The 24,372-nt window shown below is 43.5% G+C and overlaps 1 protein-coding gene across 3 annotated transcripts in view; it reads left to right on the top strand.

Annotated features, from left to right (window-relative positions):
- The window catches only part of LOC105181045 (putative glutamate synthase [NADPH]), a 35,381-nt gene extending 14,278 nt beyond the window's left edge, over positions 1–21,103 (top strand). Inside the window, exons 3-26 of one of the 3 annotated variants that reach the window (XM_011137521.3) lie at positions 97–227; positions 2,260–2,386; positions 2,485–2,610; positions 3,174–3,317; positions 3,586–3,674; positions 4,474–4,678; positions 5,312–5,472; positions 7,771–7,876; positions 9,772–9,894; positions 10,794–10,796; positions 11,215–11,444; positions 11,801–11,900; positions 11,985–12,319; positions 12,414–12,654; positions 13,177–13,314; positions 13,532–13,717; positions 13,795–14,078; positions 14,362–15,118; positions 15,633–15,967; positions 16,806–16,944; positions 17,133–18,033; positions 18,203–18,600; positions 18,787–19,471; positions 19,796–21,103. In XM_011137521.3, coding sequence (XP_011135823.1) covers positions 97–227; positions 2,260–2,386; positions 2,485–2,610; positions 3,174–3,317; positions 3,586–3,674; positions 4,474–4,678; positions 5,312–5,472; positions 7,771–7,876; positions 9,772–9,894; positions 10,794–10,796; positions 11,215–11,444; positions 11,801–11,900; positions 11,985–12,319; positions 12,414–12,654; positions 13,177–13,314; positions 13,532–13,717; positions 13,795–14,078; positions 14,362–15,118; positions 15,633–15,967; positions 16,806–16,944; positions 17,133–18,033; positions 18,203–18,600; positions 18,787–19,471; positions 19,796–19,932 — 6,081 coding nt within the window. In that variant the 3' untranslated portion in view covers positions 19,933–21,103. The remainder of the gene's footprint in view (positions 1–96; positions 228–2,259; positions 2,387–2,484; positions 2,611–3,173; positions 3,318–3,585; positions 3,675–4,473; positions 4,679–5,311; positions 5,473–7,770; positions 7,877–9,771; positions 9,895–10,793; positions 10,797–11,214; positions 11,445–11,800; positions 11,901–11,984; positions 12,320–12,413; positions 12,655–13,176; positions 13,315–13,531; positions 13,718–13,794; positions 14,079–14,361; positions 15,119–15,632; positions 15,968–16,805; positions 16,945–17,132; positions 18,034–18,202; positions 18,601–18,786; positions 19,472–19,795) is intronic. The other 2 variants (XM_011137519.3, XM_025302211.1) reach the window with 2 other exon arrangements.
- Positions 21,104–24,372: the final 3,269 nt, after the last annotated feature.

Below are 24,372 nucleotides of genomic sequence, written 5' to 3'. Positions count from 1 at the left end.
CGACTTTTTCCCCGCCGGCTGGAGAGATAGGGACGCTGTTTGGGCCGGTGTTCGCTCTCACGCGGATGTTTATGCCTGTTATCTTGCGGATTTCAGATCGTCCGAGATGCCCAGATACTGTCGGCGCGAATGAATCACAGAGGGGCATGCGCCTGCGATAACGATACCGGCGACGGCGCTGGGGTGCTTTGCGCAATACCGCACGACTATTACGCCAATGAAATTCGGTAAGAGGAACGACGACGAGCGCCGACGCGCCGCAAATCTTGTTCGCTCGCGCGAAATCAAAGCCAGCGCCTCGAGTAGAAACTCGTATATACAGAGAGAGTTCTCTCTAGAATGTATTTATAAATTATCGGATTGGATCACACACGCGAGCCGCACTTGGCCCTAAATACGGCGCCGTCCGAATCGCGCGACGCGTAAGATTGCACGCGGAACACGACCGTTGATTAAACGCTCGCGATTTTGATCGCGAGCGGCGAGCCTTCCACTCGGGAGATTCTGCATCACGGAGAAAAATGTTCGATCGAATAAACCAGTTTTCCGGTTTAAAATACGGATGGTTCGGAAACTCCGATTGAAAGTAGCAAAATACTGCTTAAGCTGTTAACCAGCATCCAAAAAGAATATTCTATTTGTAAAGCGATTTTTCCCATAGCCTCATATTCTGAGCGAAGCCTTTTACAGATAAAAGGATTCCTCTTTCAATCAAGCGATTAAAGCGAAGCATTCATCTAAAATTTATTAGATATTATTCTGTTTTCCTCTTGTCTCAAGAGGATTTCCTCTTATATCAAGAAGAACGCTTGTCAGCGTTGTTCCTCTTCCATCTACTCACACAGAGACATTCTCTCTGTGCACTTGACGATCGTCGCCGCATTTCTTTTATTTCTTTCTCACACAACGTCTAGAGCAAAGGAGAAAAGAAGAGAAATCGTTATTCAGTTTGTGTTGTTCTTCCCGGTTAGTTGAAGAATTTTTGAAGAAAATTAACTTAAAGACATACTGATCCATATTTCAGCGTAAGTACATACATATATATCCATTTATCACATCACATTGCACACCACATTAAATGTCATTTAGAGTACTTGAAATTATAAACTTATATTTTTTTTCTACTTTTTTCAGCAGAAATTAAAAAAAATAATTTAACTAGAATTTTTTCCGGACAGTTTCATAATAATTTTCTCTTCTTTCCTTATAGAGGAACGTATAACGAGTAAAAATTAAGTACAGTAAGAATAAATAATAATCTTCTTAAAAAAAGATTAAATAATCTGTGTATAAGAGGAGATTTATATTAAAATCAATAAGATTTGCATTATACATATAACAAATAATTCCTCTAACTTTAAGAATGATGTGTTTATATTTTCCTTTTAATTTTAGAGAAATCTTCTTGAGGCCATATATAAGAGTAAAATCCTCTAAAATGTAGATGATTCCGCTTATTCTGAAATTAATTTTTGTTTCTTGGTGCTAGAAATCTTGATAATTTCGGTAATAATAGATCGGATTCCGATAACTTGGACCGAAATTTCTCTATCGTCCATATTTCACCAAGGAATTCTTTCATTCAATCCAACCTTTTTTTTCCTCCGATATTGCATTTCGGATAAATTTACCGGTGACTTTTTGATAATCATTTGCATTGATCGGATGCAGTACGATAAGATCTGATACATCAAGCTGTCAAAATAACACACATATATTTGAATATACCACATAACATGTAACGTACTGTTATTAATTTCAATAAAATTTGAAGATTTTGCATAACACTCTACTATACATAAATTACGACTATCGATTATTCGACCAATCGGTTTTAGTGACAGCTCGATACATCATACGCCCAAATGCGATAGGAATAACTAGAAAGGTCAATATGTATCTTTATCTGGTAAACAATAAATATTAACTTTTTATCAAAGTTTAATGCCTCGATCAATCGTTCAGACAGCCGTTCTGCCGCGGATCCTTGGCACAGTTCCTCGGATCCTTAGTCACGGATTTTCTTTCCTCAGATCTCTGGATCTCCGCTCTGCTCTGGACTCTTGGTTTCTCTAATCGTCGATCGATTCGAGAGACCTCGATTCTAGTTTTAAAACCGTGAAAATCGTAGAAACCTACACGAGACTGTCCAGCAAACGAATATGAATAAAAAAAAGACAAACTGAACGAGACGAAAATTCAAATACAATCGGTTCAGACTCGAATGACGAACTGAATCACCTGCATTTCGCATTGCAGTGAACAGCAAGATGTCGAACTGCCCGAGTTCGGACGATACGCGACCGGCATCTTGTTCCTCGACAAGAAAACGCACAAAGAAGCGGAAGCTGCGTTCGAGAAGTTAACTGAGGAGTGCAATTTGAGAGTAAGACACGATAATTTGATAACCACTTTACCACTCGCGTTGTCGCGCATGCAAATGCGCTCCGTTTAACGTCTAACTCGACATTGCGCGATTTGCAGGTGCTCTGTTGGCGCGACGTTCCTACCGATAATATGCAAATCGGCCAAGTGGCGAAAAAATGCGAACCCTACATGCGTCAGGTGTTTGTCACCGGCGATCAAGATGCGGAAACGCTTAAACGACAGGTAATTCGCCTTGAACCTGCGACGGTCGTGGGTCAATTAATTGCGAACGGCGCTTCGCTGCTCGATCTTCTCTCTCGCAATTCTCAGCTCTCGTAGGCACGAGAAAGATCGTAAACGGGAATTTAATTGATCGGAGTCGCGCGACATGTCGGCCTACTACTAATCTTAGCAAAAGCGCGAAATAATTAGACAGCGTTCGAGGTTAAATATAGAAACGAGAGAAGTTTCCAAACAACTTCACGCCCGTTTGACGGTTCATTAGTACTTTCCACGCGTTATCTTCGCTTCGCCGAGTGTTGTTTTCGAAGGCCTCGCGCGGCGCGACAAATTCCTGGCAGACGAAAAAAAAAACCGCACGCACATGACGCTGCACCGTATTCAGGGTTAAACGATTCAGGCATTAAACGGCTTTGCCAATTTATAAAAATAGAATGCAAATTCGTCGCGAACAACCGCGTTTTTCAAGGTTGAGCACGCGCACACAGACAACGACAGTTCGATCGTTTCTTAATTACGCCACATCTCACGCTTTAATTACGCCTCGATCGTGCCCGTTTCGCCAGATATTCGTGCTGAGGAAGAGATCGTCGCACTCGATACCACGACCAGGATTGCGTTACTACATCTGCTCATTGTCGTTGAAGACGATCGTCTACAAGGGTCAGCTCACCGCCGATCAATTGTGGCTGTATTTCACGGACTTGAAGGTGAGCAGCCATATTATCTGCATTTCCTTCTCTCGACGGAGAGATCGACAGTTGCGTTCAGCAGACTATTAGCGATTACTATCGTAAATCTCGATTGGATCTAACAATACGTCCCAAGAATAGAAATCCTGGAATCACTCCGATCGCTCGTTAAGCTCCTTGCTAAACGCTAAACGCATTACTGCTATAATTCATTGCATCGTCGGATCGAGATGTAGAACACGCAAGTCGATGATCTAATGTGAGCTTTTCCTCTTTTCTGTATCAGTCTCCCAAATTCGAGACCTATCTAGCGCTGGTGCACACGCGCTTCTCCACGAACACGTTCCCGAGTTGGGAGAGAGCGCACCCCCTTCGGTAAGCGTAAAAAAACATGTTTATATAAATGTGACGAATGCGAAGGATAAGATAATGTATTCGAATTGGTTGTTAACGACACAATTAATCGGCATAATTTGACATATCTCATTGGTTATCGCGCGACAACTAATGAACCCAAGACAAAGTTTTCAACCGAATTTTCCTTCGAACGTGGATTTTTGCCGCGCGCTTTTATTACTTTTATTATCCGATAAAATATTCGTCACGTTCCTCGGGCAAGTACATAAAACTAGACTTCGTTGTAAGTCGAGAAATTAGTTCCTTTTTTTTATTTTTTTTTAAACATAATGATGGCCGATAAGGTAAAGTTGATAAGCGGTGTAGCGAGAAAATTATTGCTATTTAAGTGTTTTTTTTTTTTTTCGAACGCTCTGCCTTCCACAGGCGCTATCGCGCTGACTTTTCCTGCGCAATATCCAGCTGTAAACGAAGATAGACGTTATTATAAATTCTTATCGAGCAAGGCCAGTATGTCAATTAACCGCTTTATTCCGAAACTATTGCTTTTTCAGGAGTACTTTTTGCTTCTTTCGCGCGATGTATTAATTATAAATTTTCCTCCGAAGGTGCGACGAATCGCTAATTAGCGGTTGACTTTGCAAATCTCGTTATCTCGTATACCGCGTCTCTTAATTTCAGTCACGTTTTTACGCACTGAAATATCCGTATCATTGATGAGATCAGACCACGTGGCGTTCCAAACGCGAGGTTTCGCCTGTGTTGCGAAAGCGCAGAACAGGGAAGCGTTAAAGCACCACTCTTTTCCTCCCGACAGATTGCTCGCCCACAACGGCGAAATTAACACCCTGCGCGGCAACGTGAACTTCATGAAAGCGCGAGAGGGTGTAATGAGTAGCCAGATCTTCGGCGATCAGCTGAAGTTGCTCTATCCGGTCGTGGAGCCAAATCTGTCCGACTCCGGCTCGGCCGACTGTGTGCTCGAGTTCCTGGTGATGGCGGGACAACGCTCCTTGCCCGAGGTAAAAATGCGCTTTGCCAACGTGCGGAACTCCCACGTTCTACGTCGGACTCGAAATCCACCACGTACGTGGCATCCTACGCTCGACCTGATCGAGCCGATCGATGCACTCGTTGCAAAAGTTCCCACAGATTCGACTGCGGCGATCCTCACGAATCCTCATATCTGCGGCACCTCCATTTCAGCTCCCGGATCCCATGTAGCTTCAGGATCTTACAGGGTCGTTATTTTCGGAGATGATCGCGTCGTGCGGATCCCTCGTCTCACTACTTCCTCTCCAGGTCATCCATCGTTTCAGAATTTTCCTTCTTTTACGCCGATGCCGCTTCTGCAGACCTATCCCTCCCTCTCTCTCTCTCTCTCCCTCTCCCTCTCCCTCTCCCTCCCTCTCTCTCTCTCTCTCTCTCTCTCTCTCTCTCTCTCTCTCTCTCTCTCTCTCTCTCTCTCTCTCTCTTTCTCCTCAAAGATCCGGAAGATCGCGGATATGAGGATCAACGCGCCGCATTGTCGACCCTCCTCGCTGCCGCAAATGTCAGCAGCCGCGCGCTACGATTCCTTAGCTTTCCGCAGCTTCCTGGTCCGCCGAGAATCTCGGTCCACGTGCAAACACTTGAAACGTCGTTACTGAATCCAGGCTGTCATGACGATGGTGCCGGAGGCTTGGCAGAACGACTTGACGATGGTCACCGAGAAGCGCGACTTCTACCATTGGTCGGCGTGCTCAATGGAGCCTTGGGACGGTCCGGCCCTCCTCACCTTCACCGACGGCCGCTACGTCGGCGCTATTTTGGACAGGTAGACGAATTTTCTATCTCTTGTTACGTCGTTTATACCACACGTTTCCACGTAGGCGCCAACTCCCTCTCGTTCGTGCCATCTGGTAACCTCCGCTTACGCACTTTCATGCGCCCATAGATCCACGGGTCTGTGAGTGCCCGGATCGGCAATGATCCGGGCGGTTTTGTAGGTTCCTGGATCTCTGGCTCCGAGACTGATCTCTAACACTTTGAATCGCTTTGATCGCTGTGACACGTCGCACGCCGCATTTCGACTCGAAATCCTTCCGGCGAATTTCGCAGCTGACTTGAGAATCTTTGAGAAGCACAACAGAGACGTGTGTATGGGACGCGCACACACACACACACACACACACACACACATTTCAGTACTTTAATGTAACGTAGAGTTACCTCGAGAAATACTCGAGTTTGCAAAGCAAGAGATACGAAATTATTGGAAGAACGTAAATGCGGCGGTAAAAATAGACTCTTGACTGCCGACGTGCTTGACAAATGCGAGAGACGAATGTGCGTTAATTCGCTATATTGCACGAAGTTCCTGAAAACCACTAAGGAGAATTCACTTAAATTCGCTACAAGATTGCACAGGTAAGTGAGTGAATCCCTTGTACTAAGATAATTTCATGCAATAGCGAATAGTCGCGAGCGGTATCGCAGATATCGATCAAACATTCCGCAGAAGTTGTTCGCGGAACAGCCACTGATTCATTCGCAAGACTGAACACAAGAGAAGATGACAAACCACCTCGTGACAATGGCGACAAAATTTGCGTAGGCAGTTAAGAGCTAATGCAATTCCAAAGTCACGCGATCTAACTAACACTTTGCTGGCCGAAGCGACCTTTTGCTACTGTCGCACAGTTTCGCGGTGATAAAACAAAGACTTATGGCTTTACTAATCATCATATTACTAAAGTGACTCGCTGTAAAAGTGCTTACTTGATATTCCCTAAGTCGCTAGGGATACTGTCGATTATTCAAAGTGTAGTTTGTTGGAAATGGGTCGTTTCCCGATTTTAAGAATTTGTATTAGAAATTCAGAGACGCGCAAAGGGTTGGGTCGGTAGCAATGATATTCAAAGTGTTGAAAGAGATCCCCCCTCCTCCCATTGAGAGAGAAACGAGACGAACGAAAGGACTCTGCGGTGTTGTTTGTTAGAGGAGCCGCGGAGAAAGAATGCTAAGCCACGTGGGCGTATAGCCTACGCTTTGCAAGACGCATTCAGCAGGATTAACGGTGTTCACGAAATACATGAGAACGGTGCACACGTATTCATTTACGTGTCATAGAGATACACTCGGGTACAGGTAAACATGGATTTCCAAGGTAGAGGGAAGTCGTGCAAAATGAGCGGAATCGACGGCAGCATTTCATACGTTAGTCTAACTTCGTGAACTTGGAATTCGGTTACCGTAAAGAATATTCTTTCAGAAAGTCTAAAAAGACTTAAGCTTTCTCATGAAGGCGTCTTGGTGAAGATTCTTTCGGATAAGAGTTGAAGGTTCTCGATTTAGTTGCAATTTTGTTTTTGTAGGATCATTGCGAGAGAAAACAGAATATTTATATAAAAACAGCAATTGGAACAGGACGGTTGATCCTTCATTCTCAAAGTGTCTGGAACCAATCGTCGCGTCAATCAATTTAAAAAACTCAAATGCCACATTTAATGCCACAACAAATTAGTAGTTGGCAGATTTATTTCAAGATATTTGCAACTGAAAACTGACTCATGTCTCAACGTAAGCTAAGTTCACTTATTTCGTTTCTATGCTATCTTTTAGTGTCGATAGCTGCGAAAAGGGGTGCCGCTCGGGAACTCATAGATAAAAGCGAGTAGAAAAAATAAAAGCTCGAGCGACATATAATCATAATGTTAGATAATAATAATAATAATAATTCCGCGCGCGGCTTTCCTCTGCCATTTCTGCACAGCCGAAGCGAGAATCGATGTTTACGAATTGCTAAGTGTGTCCATCGTTGTCCCGACGTGCCGCTCGTCTGCAGGTAAATAAGGCCTAGGCCAAGAGACTGACAGAGCGAAAGAACGAAAGAGAGAAAGAGCGAGGGAGAGAGAGAGAGAGAGAGAGAGAGAGAGAGAGAGAGAGAGAGAGAGAGAGAGAGAGAGAGGTAAAGAGAGATGAGATAGAAAGAACGAAAGTATAACGCGAATAAGCCAGCAGGAAGGCAGGCAAGCGAACGAACGAACAGCAATGTAGAGTTCACAGCTGATACCTAGCGCGCGACACAGAGGTGGTGAAATACAAAAGACCTTTTTGAATTTTTGTTTGGCAGAAACGGCCTGCGCCCGTCGCGCTTCTACGTCACTAAGGATAACATGATGGTGATGGCGTCCGAAGTGGGCGTCTATGATACTCCGCCCAGCAATGTAGTCCTGAAGGTAAACGAGGAAAATAAGCGCATCTCAACGCAACGGTCCCACGGGAGTCTTTCTCGGTCTGAGGCGGAGACCTAGCTCAGTGTTTATGATTTATCGACGAGTCACCCCGTAATCTTCTGTCCCCAGCCACCCTCATCCGCGCCTTTTCTCTCTGTTTCTCCCAGCATAGAAACATTTCAGCTAGAGAAGAGCGACGAGAGGAGGCTCTCTCGCGTGCGCGAGCGCGAGAGAGCGCGCGCGTGCCCATCCGCTGGAAGTTGGACCCTCCCTGGCCAAGGATGTCTCCCTCTATCACGGGAAGCGACCGAGAGCCCGCTATACAATTGTACAAAAGCAATGCGCGACACCGCGCTCGACAAGTCGCGCTCGAATCGCGCCTCGCCTCGCGATCGTCGGGGGGTCTCGTTGTCCGAGAGTCTCGCCGTACTGACTTGCCGACGACCGATCGGCGGGATAGAAAGAGCGAGCCTTCACTCGGATTTCTCGTCGATGACACCCTCGAGCGCGTATCCGGACGCGATGGAGCGCGCCTTGTTGACATCAACCATCTTCTCGATGGTTTTCACTTGTCTCGTCGACTTGATTATTTGATTTTATTATTGTGCCACGGAACATGACCACCCCGCTTTCACCTCTCGCCGATTCCTCGTTGGAGAAGGAGACGGCGACGGAGGAGTAGAACTTTCTTTATCGGGAAGGAAGGAGAGGTTGTGTGTTCTCTTGGGTTTCTTTGTCTTGTTTTCAGTCATGGTCTCGTCGAGACGCGGTTGTCGTGCGCGGGAGCGGGAATCGCGAACCGCGTCGTGGCTTGTTGATTCCGCGCAAAAGAGAAATGGTTTTGCAGATTTATGGCTTGATAGTTGCATGCCCGCCGCAAATTTTGAGTTCCAGAAGGTCTTTGGTTACACGAATCGTTGATCATGTGCGTCCTTTGGTTACATGTTTATCCTCGACCAGGTTCTTGAATCCGTGGCGTCTTCGTTCTGGGATGCAAGCACCATCATACGATTTCTTTGGCACACGAGTCATTTTATATCTCATCGTGTCTCATGTCTATGCGTCTAACAAACAATACATTATCCATCATGCGACACCTTGGTGCCTGGTCGGAAGCAACAAGCCTGCTGATCAAGCCCGTTTTCGTTTTTGCCGCGGATTTTCCCGCGCGCTGATAAGCGGCGCTTATCACTCTCCGAATACGCTCCGCCGAATAACACCGATGTCGATCGGTATCGAAATATCATACGTTGCCGCTCCCCGCGCGCGTAATCGACAATATCCCGATAAACGAAGTTCTACCATGCAGACAACCATGAAACACTTTACTTTGAGATCGCTCGTCGGGCGACTTTGTACGAACTTGATAGACAACCGAAACTACTGTCGAAAACGAGAAATGTAATGTACTGGCACTCTGCCTTTACGAGATGATGATCACCGATCACCGGTGGCCACTGAATGACGATCATCACTGACTTTGTCCCGGGAGAGACCCGGCGAGATCCTCAGATGCGTGCTCCTGTTGATTCTGCTCGCTTTCCAGTATTTTCAGTAGAGCACCACTTACTTCTAACGAAAGTGCGTGTTTAATGTCGCGTATCTGAGGATCGAGGACGCGTCGATAGCACCCGAAGAGAGTCGGTAAGGGCAGGCTGTCATCGAATCGAATTCGCAAATGCCTACTCGCTGTATGTTAGTACATGTATGATAGCTAATTACATATATCGTATTTTATTTATTTTTTGATCATGTATCATGTATGATGTATAATTTGTCATCTAGGGACTAGGTTTGTATAGAGCTGTAGGACCGTCATCCAGTGCTGTCATATGAATGTCGATCATTCGACGTCGATCCCGTTCTAAGGCGATTATTTGTGTTTCTTTTATTTGCAGAGTCGCTTGAAGCCCGGCCGCATGCTTCTCGTTGACACCGAAGACAAGAGGATCATAGAAGATGTCGAGCTGAAGTTGCAGATCGCTCGTAGTAGGCCTCACTCCAAGTGGCTCAAGGAACAGGTAATTGGAACGCGCGCGATCTCTCTTTCTCTTTCTCTCTTCTTCTCTCCTCTCTCTCTCTCTCTCTCTCTCTCTCTCTCTCTCTCTCTCTCTCTCTCTCTCTCTCTCTTTCTGTTTCTCTTTCGCCGATCAAGATCAATCATCAGTCGTCGGTGGTCGGCGTCATCTACGCAAATGATCTTTGATCGCCGTCCGCGTCGTAGCGAAGCTATTCTTATCGCGCGCAAGAAATGCGTAACTGGATATGTCCAGTTATATGTTGAATCATCGCGACCCGCTTTATTTCATATTATTACTTTGTGTCCTGTTCATTTGAATTTAATTGCCTCGTATCTGTTTCTTCTCCCTCGCGAGGAAAAGAGGAGATTCTAGGTCGAATAAGACTCGCGCATCGTAATTCTCCGGGAAAGAGCGGAACGTCGAGAGCGTCGAGCGGCGTTATCAATTTCGTGTCGTGCAATGTGTCTAATGTTTTTGCATGCAATAACAACGAGATCATCCACCACGCTTGTCGCACGCAGCCGTCCGCGTAAGCGGACGAATCTACTCGTTTCCCTCTCATCCTCGCACCGCCGGACGATTATCATCGATTGATTGAACGCTTCTATTTGATCGAATAACAAAATTGCGCCAATATACGTATACATATATATATATATATATATATATATATATATATATATATATATAAATAATTATGCCTCTTCGTCAGATACTTAACACGCTAGTTCCGCTGATTTTAGCTACCACCCTTCCCCATCCAACCACCCAACCGCACAAATAACACGATTGTGTCAACTTACAAAATTGTCGCGCGCCAGCTTGCAAGAAAAAGTTCTAATGCCACGATAACTTTTTTCCCCCCATTGCTGTACGTGCTGGTATCGTCGTGTGATTAGAGGGTGAGTCGTCCTCAGTCTCAGTATCATTATAAGTGTGTTACCTCTTTTCAACGCTGTCTTTCGCTCGTGGCTAAACGCCACATTGTTCGTCACGTTAACATTTCGAAAAATCTCACATCGCAGTCGAGATCAAGATTGAGAGGAAAAGTCTATTGCATGATGACTGAAGTGACCTCGTGTATGTAGCGTATAATTAACATTTAGCCTTTCTAACATATAATTAACGTATCTGCGATTTGTGTGCTCACTTGAGAATTCTTCATGCCCGGCGAGATAACGCGATGCAACTCCGAAATGCACGTCCGGATTGCATCATCGATTGCATTTCTACTTTCTCGTGAACATACATACGTGAAAGAAGAATACGTTTGCAATTCTCCGACAAACGCCATTATTAACAATGCTCCCCCGAACGCAGATTACCATGGATGAATTGCGCGCCGCGCACGTTAGCAATGCCAACGCAGAGAGCATGATCGAGAACAGACAGACTGTCGGGACAGAAATCGCGAAGAAGAACGCCATGAACGACGTAAACGGCGAGATTTCAGCCGTGAATAAAGTGTGGAGCGGCGACAAACGACTCTCTCTCTACGGCTACACTCTGGAGACCATCAATTTGCTACTCTTGCCCATGGTGCAGACCAAGTACGTTAATTAGGGCGAGTCTTTTTCTCTCTTCTAATTTTTTAACGCTGTATCTAATGTAATGTCTCGTGTGTACACGGAAATAAGAACTAAAGTTAACTAAACTACTACTGCAATTCCAAGCTTTATATTTTCGAACAAAAGCCACCAGCTTACGTACCGTGTTTCTCGATACGTTTTCTCGTCGTTTAATATCATATTTCGACGCTATTTCTGACGTTGATTCACCGATTAAACAAACGAGAAATATTCTTACGCGAGGCTTACGCTCGGTATCGCGAACATCGTTGTTGCTTCGCAAATTGTGTTGCCTTAACTGTCTCGTAATAAACATCGACGAATATCGAAAATTTCAGGAAAGAAGCACTGGGATCCATGGGCAACGACGCCCCCTTGGCATGCTTGTCGGAATTTCAGCCGTTGTTGTACGAATATTTCAAACAATTGTTCGCGCAGGTACGCGATCTCCATATAACATGACATATAACATGACATATTTAATTAAAAAAAAAAATAATGCAATTATGACTTCTATCTCAGGTAACTAATCCACCGATCGACCCGTTCCGCGAGAAGATCGTGATGTCGATGCTCTGCCCGATCGGTCCCGAGAGTAACATTCTGGAGCCAAACGAGCTGCAAGTGCATCGCTTGTTCTTACCGCAACCTATATTATCGTTGACCGACTTCGAGGTCATCAAGCGTACGAGTCACCGTGGATGGAGAACGAAGGTCATCGATATCACTTACCCCGTCGAAGAGGGTCCCAATGGGTTGCTGAAGACGCTGAACCGCGTGAACGACGAGGCGAATAAAGCGGCTAGGCAGGGTTATCAGCTGCTCGTGCTGTCCGATCGTCAGGGTGGTCGAACGAGGTGAGAGCTCCATCTGCAAACCAAAGAAACAAGGTATCTTAGAGGACGACGTTGAGAACAAACGTGAGGATTTGAGTCGATCTTTTGATTTTAGAGTGCCGGTCAGCAGCCTGTTGGCCTTGGGCGCCGTTCATCATCATTTGATCGAAGAGCGACAACGAATGAAGGTCGGCCTCATCCTGGAAACCGCGGAGGCACGAGAAGTTCATCACATTTGCGTGCTGCTCGGTTACGGAGCGGATGCTATCTGTCCTTATCTAGTGTTCGAGATGGCAAAGAATCTCAGGGCGGACAATGTTTTCGACGCGTCTTTCACTGACGAAATTATTTACAAGGTGAGTGCCACAGGATGAAAATATACGTCACATCGCGTCATTTTTAATAATCGTCGTTTTGGAAATTACCTCTTTATACGTGAAAAGTAAAAATGTTTACCCAATAACAAAATTAAATAGCATGAAGACAGAAATAAAAAATAATGATGCAAATAAGTAAATATTTAAATACAAGAACAGACAAATAAAGCGATAATAATAGCGAAAGTGTTCTCCTTTCTAAAAAAATAATCACGAGAGACGATGCCGGTTAGGTCATCGCTTAAATAAATAAATCTAAAAATATTAAGTAAAGAAATGAATAAATATTGCAGAATTATTCAGAGATCTTGGAAATAAAAAACATTGATGCGAATAAGTAAATATTTAAATACAAAAACAGACAAATAAAGCAATGATAATGACTGCAGAAGTTCTCCTTTCCAAGAAATAAATACGAGAGACGGACGATGCCAGTTAGCGCCCATCACTTAAATAAATAAACCTAGAAATACTAAATAAAGAAATGAGCAAATATTGCAGAATTATTCAGAGGCCATGGAACGAGGAATCGCGAAAGTGATGGCGAAAATGGGGATCTCGACTTTACAATCTTACAAGGGAGCGCAGATTTTCGAAGCGGTTGGGCTGGCCGACGAGGTCATCGACAAATGTTTCAAGGTACGTATGATACCTATTTCGTTTTACCTATTATCTTAGCGCCAACTTCTCTCATTATCTTCTCGTCTCCGCGAATACAAATGATTAGTAACTGGATCCAATTCATGACCACCCGATGATTCCAACTTCTCTCAATGATGTATCTCGACATCGATCTTTTCGTATCTTATGACGTAGTGAATGATGACGTGATGAACCATGCACGCTTTAAATTCAGGGTACTCAGTCTCGCATCGGCGGCGTGACGTTCGATATTTTGGGCAAGGAGGCCTTCGAGAGACATCAGATCACGTATTGGCAAAAGCCCATGGACATGTTGGTGATTCGCAATCCAGGAGTCTACCATTGGCGATCCGGCGGCGAGAAGCATATCAACGATCCCATCAGCATCGCCAATTTACAGGTAACAATTCTTGAAATACGGTTCCAGCGTAGTAACATTTGCTGTAACCAACGCCAATCCAACACTGTACGTTTCAGGACTATGTCGTCTCCAAAAACAATTCGGGTTACGAAAATTACCGCAGGACTACGATGGAAGTGGTGAGAGCCTGCACCCTGCGCGGCCAGCTCGAGCTGAAGAAGTCGCGCGACCCGATTCCCATCACGGAGGTGGAAGCCGCATCAGAGATCGTGAAACGCTTCGCGACCGGCGCAATGAGTTTCGGCAGCATCTCCATAGAAGCTCATAGCACACTGGCGATCGCCATGAACCGCATCGGCGGTAAATCCAACACCGGCGAGGGCGGTGAAAATGCAGACAGGTATGAAGAGAGCGAGATAATGATTGATTGAAATAATTTCCAGAGATTCATCAAATTACCAAAGACAACAATCAGATTTCTAACTGACTCCTTCCTAATTCTCAATATATATGTAGCTTGTTATGAGCCAAATTGAAAGATTTAAACATCGCGAATTTTTAAATCTAAGGGATTCGTGAGTTACTTGGTATATTGTCGCCGACATATCGTTGGAATCACCTCCGAGGTTAACGTGAACACGTTATGAAAGCATAGAAACTCTGATGCCCGAACTACTTCGCAGATATCTGAACCAAGATCCGGAGTTCAGCAAACGCTCGTCCATCAAGCAAGTGGCGAGTGGTCGCTTCGGCGTGACCGCCAGCTACTTGGCGAACGCGGATGACTTGCAGATCAAGATGGCACAAGGCGCAAAGCCAGGCGAAGGTGGTGAATTGCCCGGCTACAAAGTCACCGCGGAGATCGCCGCAACCAGACACTCGGTAGCAGGAGTCGGCTTGATCTCGCCGCCGCCGCATCACGACATCTATTCCATCGAGGACCTGGCCGAGCTGATCTACGATCTTAAGTGCGCCAATCCAAACGCTCGCATCTCCGTCAAGCTAGTGTCCGAGGTCGGTGTAGGCGTGGTCGCCGCTGGCGTCGCTAAAGGCAAAGGCGAGCACGTGGTAATATCCGGCCATGATGGCGGTACCGGCGCCAGCAGCTGGACCGGCATCAAATCCGCTGGGCTGCCCTGGGAGCTGGGCGTCGCCGAGACGCACCAGGTATTGACCCTCAACAACTTGAGATCACGCATGATCGTCCAAGCAGACGGTCAGATGCGCACGGGCTTCGACATCGTCGTGGCGGCGTTGCTCGGTGCGGACGAGTTTGGCTTCAGCACCGCGCCGTTGATTGCCATGGGCTGTACGATGATGAGGAAATGTCATCTGAACACTTGCCCGGTGGGCATCGCCACGCAAGACCCGATACTGAGGAAAAAGTTTGAGGGAAAGCCGGAGCACGTTGTCAATTTCTTCTTCGCCCTAGCTGAAGAGGTACGCAGAGTTTTTTCGTTGCTTCTTATTCTCCATCTTCATCTCTTTTATCTAGTCCTTGAGTTTACGCATTATAAGATTGTTAATTTATGCAAGCGTTAATTATTCATGTAAATTGCAAATTATCTCGCTTAAGGGTCGATTTGTTTTTAGTAATTAAAAAGAAAAAAATTTTCGATATCTTCACCACACTTTGTGATATAAAAAGAAATATAACATAAATATTATAGTATAAAATAATTTGCGAAAATAAAATCACTTCATAAAAATGATAATTTATATAACGTGAACTCCATAATATAAATTGCAAATCGTCTCGTTTAAAAATGTATTTCCTTATGATGATATATGATGGTAAAAAGAAAAAAAAAAGAACTCGATAAGATTCTATACTACATATGAAAATAAATATATTATAATTCACATAGTATTAATTATTTTTAACCATAATATGAAACGTTATTTCGCGTGATGCATCTTTAATTAATTCTAATTTCTTTTTTTTGATTTCCAGGTGCGTTCGCACATGGCTAGCCTGGGGATTCGGAAGTTCCAGGACCTAATCGGTCGCACCGATCTCCTTACGGTGCGTGACGACATCGCCATCGAGAAAGCCAAGACCCTGAATCTCAGCAACATCCTACGATGTGCACTAGACTTGAGACCTGGCGTGAATATCAAAGGCGGCACCGTGAAGCAAGATTTCCAGTTGGAGAACAGACTCGACAATAAGTTGATCGAATTGGCCGAGCCTGTTTTGAGCGGAGAACAAAATCGTGTAGACATCGAAATGAACATCAACAACGAATGCAGAGCATTTGGGACGACCTTGAGTTACCACGTAGCCAAGTAAGTCTCTTGATATTCTCGACTTTTTCTTTGACCTTCACGAAATGACTCAGTGTTTACCAAGCCGTGAATTTTTGTTAATTTTAATTTTACTAAGCGTCTATATATACACTGCTCAAAAGAATTATGGCATAGATAATTTATTGCCAAAAATCGGCCAACTTTGACTGGTGATTACTTCGCGAAAAATTATTGTAGACTAATGATTTTTTTTTTTTTTTTTTTTTTTTTTCAAAATGAAGCTTGAAATCTCTACTTTAAGAATGTATCTCCATTTTTGCATGCAATGCACCTCTACCCCTGTAACCCTTGACATCTGAAGGCATGTTTGGTATACTGAAAATTGCAAAGTTTGACGGAATGCACGGACGTGGACAATTTTTTTCGGAGACGCCGTTTGCATCGTCATAAAGTTCAAATCTTCCCCTTCAATTTGAAAAAAATGGAGGCTACAATTTTTTTTCGCAAAGTTACAGCCCTTCAAAAATATTTATATCGTTGTTTTTGGCCTTCGGGCCAAGTGTGCACACCTGTGTGCGTGTGTGTCCGTGACAGAAGAGATAAAGACCCCGTGGTTCGTCACTTCCACAGTCAATAATTACTGAGATGGATTCTTAAAGTAGAGACTTCAAACTTCATTTTGAGAAAAAAAATTATTAGTCTATTAGTCTACTATTAAAACTATTAGTCTACAATAATTTTTCGCGAAGTAATCGCTGGTCAAAGTTGGCCAATTTTCGGCAATAAATTATCTATGCCATAATTCTTTTGAGCAGTGTATATATACATAAGTAGACACAGTGAGAATAATCTCACTCATCTCGTAATTGCTTCACAGGCGATGTGGTGAGGATGGATTACTCGAACATAGTATCAATATCAAGATGAAAGGCTCAGCGGGTCAAAGTTTCTGCGCTTTCATGACGAAAGGTATCCATGTCACTCTCGAAGGCGATGCCAACGACTACGTCGGCAAGGTATAAAAAAGTAACTTACACGAATCCTTTAAATTTCAAAATTTGTGATATTTTATCTGGTATTAAATCTTTTTATCTAGCTTATAGCAAACAAACTATTTGATTCACGTGCAAACCCACATCGAATTACAAAACCGAGTATTAGAAAGTCGAGCAAACAAATAAACAAAATTTGCCTTCACTTGCAGGGTCTCTGCGGAGGTGAAATAGTCATATACCCTCCGAAGGACTCCGACTTCAACTCAGACCTGAACGTGATCGTCGGGAACGTCTGCCTCTACGGCGCGACCTCCGGCAAAGCTTACTTCCGCGGTATCGCGGCCGAAAGGTTCAGCGTGCGCAACAGTGGCGCAGTCGTCGTGGTGGAAGGCGTGGGTGATCACGGCTGCGAGTACATGACCGGAGGTTGCGCCTTGATCTTGGGTCTGACCGGCAGGAACTTCGCGGCCGGTATGTCCGGCGGAATCGCGTACGTCTTGGATGTCGACGGCTCCTTCAAGAGCAAATGCAACCCTGAGATGGTGGAGCTACTGCCACTGAACAAGCCCGAAGATATCGCCTATGTGAAGCAGCTGCTGGAGGAATTTATCGAGAAGACGGGCTCCCTCATCGCGCAATGCCTACTCGCAATGTGGCCGGAACCGACCACGAGGTTCGTCAAAGTCTTCCCGTACGAGTATCAGCGCGCCTTGAAGCAGCTGGAAGAGGCGAAGACGGTTGTCGTGCTCAACGGCGACTCGAAAATCGCGGATGAGAGAATGAAAGACATAGAGGACACCATTGAGGATGCGGACATGGCGCAACGCAAGTTGGACAAGATCAGAGGCTTCATGAAATACTCGCGGCAGAAGGGCATGTACAGATCAATTGAGAAACGTATACAGGATTGGGACGAGATATACAATTTCCAGGGTGTCAGAAAGACCCTGCGAGTGCAAGCGGCCAGGTGCATGGAGTGCGGCGTTCCTTTCTGTCAGAGCAGCCACGGCTGCCCGTTGGGTAACATCATCCCGAAATGGAACGATCTCGTGTTTCACTCAAACTGGAAGGAGGCGCTGAATCAGTTGCTGCAGACTAACAACTTCCCCGGTAAGTTCAGTTCGCGTTTCTTCGACACTCGTCGCTTTCTTCACACTCGTTTCCAAGGCCTATTCTTTATTATTATCATCTTTAAATTCGACATTTGATCGCCTTTCGTATTCGCAATTCAGTCAATGATGCATATAATTGTAATCAACCAACAATTGCAATAATCTAGAATTCACCGGAAGAGTCTGCCCCGCACCTTGCGAGGGTGCGTGCGTACTAGGAATCTCCGAGCCGCCGGTGACGATCAAGAACATCGAATGCGCGATAATCGATCATGCATTCGAGCAAGGTTGGGTCGTCCCTCATCCGCCGACTAGAAGAACCGGCAAAAAGATCGCCGTGGTGGGATCCGGTCCGGCTGGATTGGCTGCCGCTCACCAGCTAAACAAAGCGGGCCACATGGTGACCGTGTACGAGAGGAACGACAGGATCGGCGGATTGCTGCAATACGGAATACCAACCATGAAGTTGTCGAAACAAGTCGTACAAAGACGCGTCTCTCTGCTCGCTGCGGAGGGTATCATATTCAGGACGGGCGTCGATGTCGGCAAGGACATCACTACGCAGGTGAAAAATCGCGACTAGCGATATTTTTTTAATCCTGTCCTCGCCCATGACAAACATTTATCGCCGGAGATATCTTCCTATCAAGATTGTCCGCACAGACAAATCTCTGCTTAAGCTATCGATTCAGAAGCTCTCGATTCATTTGTATAACGACTCGATGAAACTCACGTATTATGTATATTATAGGAACTTCGGGAACAATATGATGCGGTATTGTTAACCACCGGCGCGACATGGCCGCGAGATCTGCCGATCCCAGGCCGGAACCTAGAGGGCATCCACTTTGCCGTGAGCTTCTTGGAGCACTGGCAGAAGAAACAAATGGGGAACATCGTACCCCTCGACATGCGATTGATGGCTGAGGACAAGGACGTGATCATCATAGGAGGCGGCGATACTGGATGCGATTGCATAGCGACTTCGTTGCGCCAAGGCGCGAAAACGATCACAAGCTTCGAGATCCTGCCTACGCCGCCGGAGATGCGTGGCAAGGACAATCCATGGCCTCAATTCCCGCGGGTGTTTAAGGTGGACTATGGCCATGAAGAGGTGTCTCTGAAGTGGGGTCGAGACCCGCGTAGATACAGCACGCTGAGCAAGGAATTCTTGGACAACGGGGAGGGCCACGTGAGTGGCATTAGAACAGTGTCCGTGGAATGGACGAAGGACGAGAACGGTCGATGGAAGATGAACGAGGTGTCAAACTCGGAGAAGGTGTACAAGTGCGACTTGGTGTTGCTTGCCATGGGTTTCCTCGGGCCCGAAAAGTACATTGCCACGGAACTGAACGCTGAGCTTGATGAGAGAGGAAACTATAAAACTCCGGCTGAGAAATATCACACCAGCTTACCCGGAGTATACGCGGCGGGTGGTTAGTATTGCGCATTATTACAATACCTTGTAAATATGGTGTCTATGTAATGTGTTTAACTATGCTGAACTCGAAGTGAATTCTATTTTTGCAAACGACCAATTTAGGCTCATCCGCAGAAACTAAGTTTCGGTAAAATTGCTGTCTGTTATAATTGTATTAAATTTATAAATGATACTTAACTAAAAAATAGTTGGTATATAAATATTTTTGCACATATTTCTTTATGCTTGAGTAATTACCAACATCAAAGCCAAAATTATACGTCAATTGTAAAAGCAGAAATGTTTGTTTATTCATTGCAACCTGCATTTTTCAAAACAGATTGCAGACGTGGACAGTCTCTCGTAGTGTGGGCGATCTCAGAAGGTCGACTGGCTGCAAAGGAGATCGACCTGGCTCTGATGGGAGAAACTGGCCTTCCCGGAAGTGGTGGTGTCATAACCGGCGTTACCGCTTAAGGATCTTCGCGGTCCTTGGATGTTGGTCTTCCAGTTAGAATACGAAAAGACCTACCGCGTGTGCATACCGCCAGGAACGAGTCGTATCGACTGTTAGAAGATGAGAGGAGAATCTTCGAAGATTCAAGGATGCAGGATCCGGGATCCAAGGATTTAAAAATTCCGAGAATCCCAGAAGAAACGAGTCTAGAATTGTAGAGTGTCTATGATTCAGAAATCCGAAAAATGTCAACATTCGGAAAACCGGTCAGGACTCGAGTTTTCGACAATCCGAGGATTGGAGCTTTTGGCCATCCGAGGATCTGTTTCTCGGGTCTAGCGACGCAAAGATCAAGGAATTCTGGAAGGAGATGATTAAAAAATTTAAGGTTTGAAGATACAACAACAATCTTAAACAACCTAATGATCAGGCAACTCGTGGATTACAACTTCCAGCAAGGAATTTAAGTTGAAGAATTTGAATATTCAAGAACAACGAGAAAATTAGGAACGTATGTTTGTCACTGATTTCTAAGAGAAAACCTCGCAAATTCAAAGATCCAAAAGTCATAATTCAAGAATAAAACAATCTAAAAGTTTCAATATCTAAAAGGATTGAAAAATCAAGAATCTGAGAACACACAGAGATCTTGTAAAATTGAAGAATTCAATATTCCTAAAATTTAACAAACTATTTTATGTCACGAAAGAATTTGAAGATATGTCTCAATTCTCAAGAAAGATCTAATAAATTTTACCTAAGATCTACTATAAATAAATGAAAAAAAAAACTAAAAAAAAGACAAGGATCCACGATATCCGATGGCACGAAAAACTAAAAATTCAAGCAACTAGTGGGTTCGAGATGGAAAGATTCTCAGATCACGAGCTGAGAATGTGATAATCAAGTGAGAAACGAGAAACGAAGTAAGATAATTTCGTTGCGCGAATCTCTCCGTGTCAGTAACGGAAATATTAAATAAATATAATTCCGTAACATAGTGAGCTTCAAATATATAAGGAAGGATCTGAGATATGGAAGCGAACTGCAGCAGGATCTACATTACGCGATACACTTCGCCAAACGTACTGTTTGTTTTAACATAACAACCATAAATTTATTCATTTGGAATTAAAAATTCCAATGTTTCATTCAAGCGCTATTTATCGAGTATATCTGTATACGAAATTTCTTTGGTGTTTCTAATTCTACATAGCAAAAATCGAAAAATTAATGATATTCTCAATCAATCTCTTATGCATATATTTTAGATTTTTTAACCATAATTATAAAATTATTTCTTATAGAATCGTAATTATTAAGGAAATATACGTAAGTACACAAGAAGAGTATTCGTGTATCTAGAAAGGATAATACAATGTGTGTGTGACACTTATTATGTTGCAAAGTGGAACAAATATTTCCGCATTTAAAAAAGATCGCTTGGAATATTATATATAATATAGAATTATTATTTAGATTATTATATATTTTATGGCATTATTTTATTATATCATCAATTTTATTCTTTATCAATGATTCTTCGAATGAATGAAAATTCGAATCAACGAAAATTTCGAGGATCCTAAAAGTATTATTTATTTTTACATACAATTATCTCATTCAAAATTACAAGTTACTGATTAAAAATTAAATACAAATAGAAGAACCTCAATGATAATATGAAGATACACGAATATTTTCATTGTACAACATTTATGTTTGTTCATCGTCAATATATAATGTTTGGCTTCGATTCTAGGCAGTCGCCTAGATTGCCTATCATATCATTACGGATCTGCTCGTATTATCGGCGAGATGAATTACACGAGTTACCGAAAGATTATAGAATAGCATAAACAATAAGAAGACAATGTAGCACTTGTACTATATAATGTCATCCACTGTAATTCCATTGATAATTCCGTCAGTTGATTCAACGTCGCGTTTCCGCAAGCTGATGAGGAATGCTTTGTTTCGACCCTTTAATCGCAATTTTCATTCAATCCAATCAAGCACGATAGATGAATTGTCTCCTAACATTTTTTTAAGAAAGAAAGGGACATTTTTTAAGCGTGTTAACGTTATCGTATATGCTAAAAGCAACAGACGTAATAACTGCAAAGAAAAAAGATAATAATAAAGTCGAAATTTTGCGAAATGCTTTGTATAACAGAATCGTCAGAATTCGATACAATTATAACGGAAATAAACGTATATATATCAACAAAAAGTACACGTAAATGCTACATGCAGCTATATAACGAAAGATTTAAATTTTCTCAATTAAACATTACATCGGATAATTAAGTGAAAATGTACCAATCTTCTTAATTCCTCGATTATATAGAAAAAGCAAAGAAACTTAAATTTGAAACGCGATTATAGATTAAGAATAATAAAACAATAATAACTACTTCGTGTTTAAACTTAAAACAGCATGAGATAAATCGGCAATATCGGTTAAGGGGTTAATGTTGCTGAAGATGAAACATAATTAGACTATCGCAAGCTAAAGATACGCCGTTGAATTGCGTTCGTATAAACTACAACAGTTGCACTCCTAGAAGCATCCCGCTAGAGGAAGAGAAAATTAGCGCTTTTAATCGCGTCGTTCTTGCAAAACCTATCACCACTACGAAGAAGAGACTTAGCTCTAGGCCCTAAGTTACAAATCCCTCACCGAGAGCTAATTTACTATCAACGACAAAAGAAATAAACGAACGATTCTCGTATTTAAACGCGATTCCTTTGTAACGCAATTTACCTTTTATTTGTACCATTGTAAATTTCAAATACACACAATATCTTGAGACAATAAATATATATTGAATGTTACGAGCAACAAACGCATACTATATCTCACAGCCGTCTCAAACAAAACAAAAGACGATCAATAGGGAGTGCAAAAAATGCCGAAAGCTTCGCGACGCAACGGTAATGCAAGCTCTCGGTCGATATCGCGTGATCCAGAAATTGAGAAAGAATTTTTGCCCGCTCCCTCTCGAATCATAAAAACAAGGCAAAAAATACCCGAAGAGGAGAACGCCAGGCATATCGTGGACTGTATTCTCGAGGAGATATTTCGATCAGCCACAGACACAAGTTACGAAGGTTATTTACAAAGAGCAGTTTACGGCTTTGTCACTAACTGCGTGTACGAAGCTTGGATGCGCGCATTTCGGGTAATTAAAAAAATATCGGAGATATAATAAAAACATAACAATATGTGAAACGTTTCACGAAATCCTGCCACGTATATATACATATATATATATATATATATATATATATATATATATATATATATATATATTACCTGCTCGTCAAATTATAAAATATATAACTGTGATTTTAGATTTTATATCCTGAGCCAGCGTCAGCAGAAATTAATTTCTCTTTCGTTGCTTTTATTACAATCCGTATGACTTTTGCGATTTTGCTTTGCAGTGGGCCCATTTAAAATACGACAATCTAGAAGAATTCCGTTTGGCATCGGACAGTCAGATTTCGGATGGATTATTGGACGAAAAAGACCCTCGATTTCGTCGCGGCGTCCCAACAGTGTACGGACGACTTGAGAAATTAATTTCAGCTCAAAAATCGCCGAGGCATTGCCGAGCGACTCATGCGAAAGGCGCAACGCGTCGTAAAATCAAGCAAATATAACATATAAATATTACCTTGCGATAACTGCACGCGGTACAATGAAAAAAGGCGACAATTTGCGATTACTTTTTGAACCCGGACGCTTTCGTAGAAATTTCGTAGAAATGAAATATAAGTTCAAACACGCGCGAGAGAATCGATTATATTTTTCGTCGCATAATTCGCGCACGAATTATGCGACGATGATGACGTCACGAATTAACGAGGGAACACCTGTTAAAACACGATCATTGTGCACGCAACGATTCCCCATACATCACGCAGCCATTAAATAATGAATTATTCATACGAATCTCTGTCGGTGATCTCACACTCACCGAATTGTATGTGGCGCCGCGACGGTCGATTGTAGCGACAACTTCTCACAGCTCAAGAGCGCGCTGCTTCGACTGTATTCAGGACGCCACCCACACGAACACAACTCCAACGTAGAATCAATTTACGATAGTCGGTCGATCGATCCGTTTTGACGACCATTTGCTTCATCTGGCACTTGCGACACATTGCCCGCCACTCGCGACGTATATTCGAGCACGTATTTCGTTCGGACGAGACGAAATATACGAAATATACGAATTCCCCCTCACACCGACATGTAACGGTCGTAGCGCACGATAGATTTCGATGCTCAACTTGGACGAACACAATCTACCCGCCGACCGGAGACGGTTCGTCACCATCGAGCGCCTTAATTTCGACATCACGGCATAAACTCGATACCAATTTCACGCGGCACGTGAATGTGCCGTTATTTGTGCACATGGGGCCGTCGCGGAATCGCCAACGACGAC

The sequence above is a fragment of the Harpegnathos saltator genome, unplaced genomic scaffold, assembly GCF_003227715.2.
Source record: "Harpegnathos saltator strain DR-91 unplaced genomic scaffold, Hsal_v8.6 scaffold47, whole genome shotgun sequence".
Taxonomy (NCBI): Eukaryota; Metazoa; Arthropoda; class Insecta; order Hymenoptera; family Formicidae; genus Harpegnathos; species Harpegnathos saltator.
Note: the sequence above shows the minus strand (reverse complement) of the source record. Positions and strands in the feature narration are given on the sequence as shown.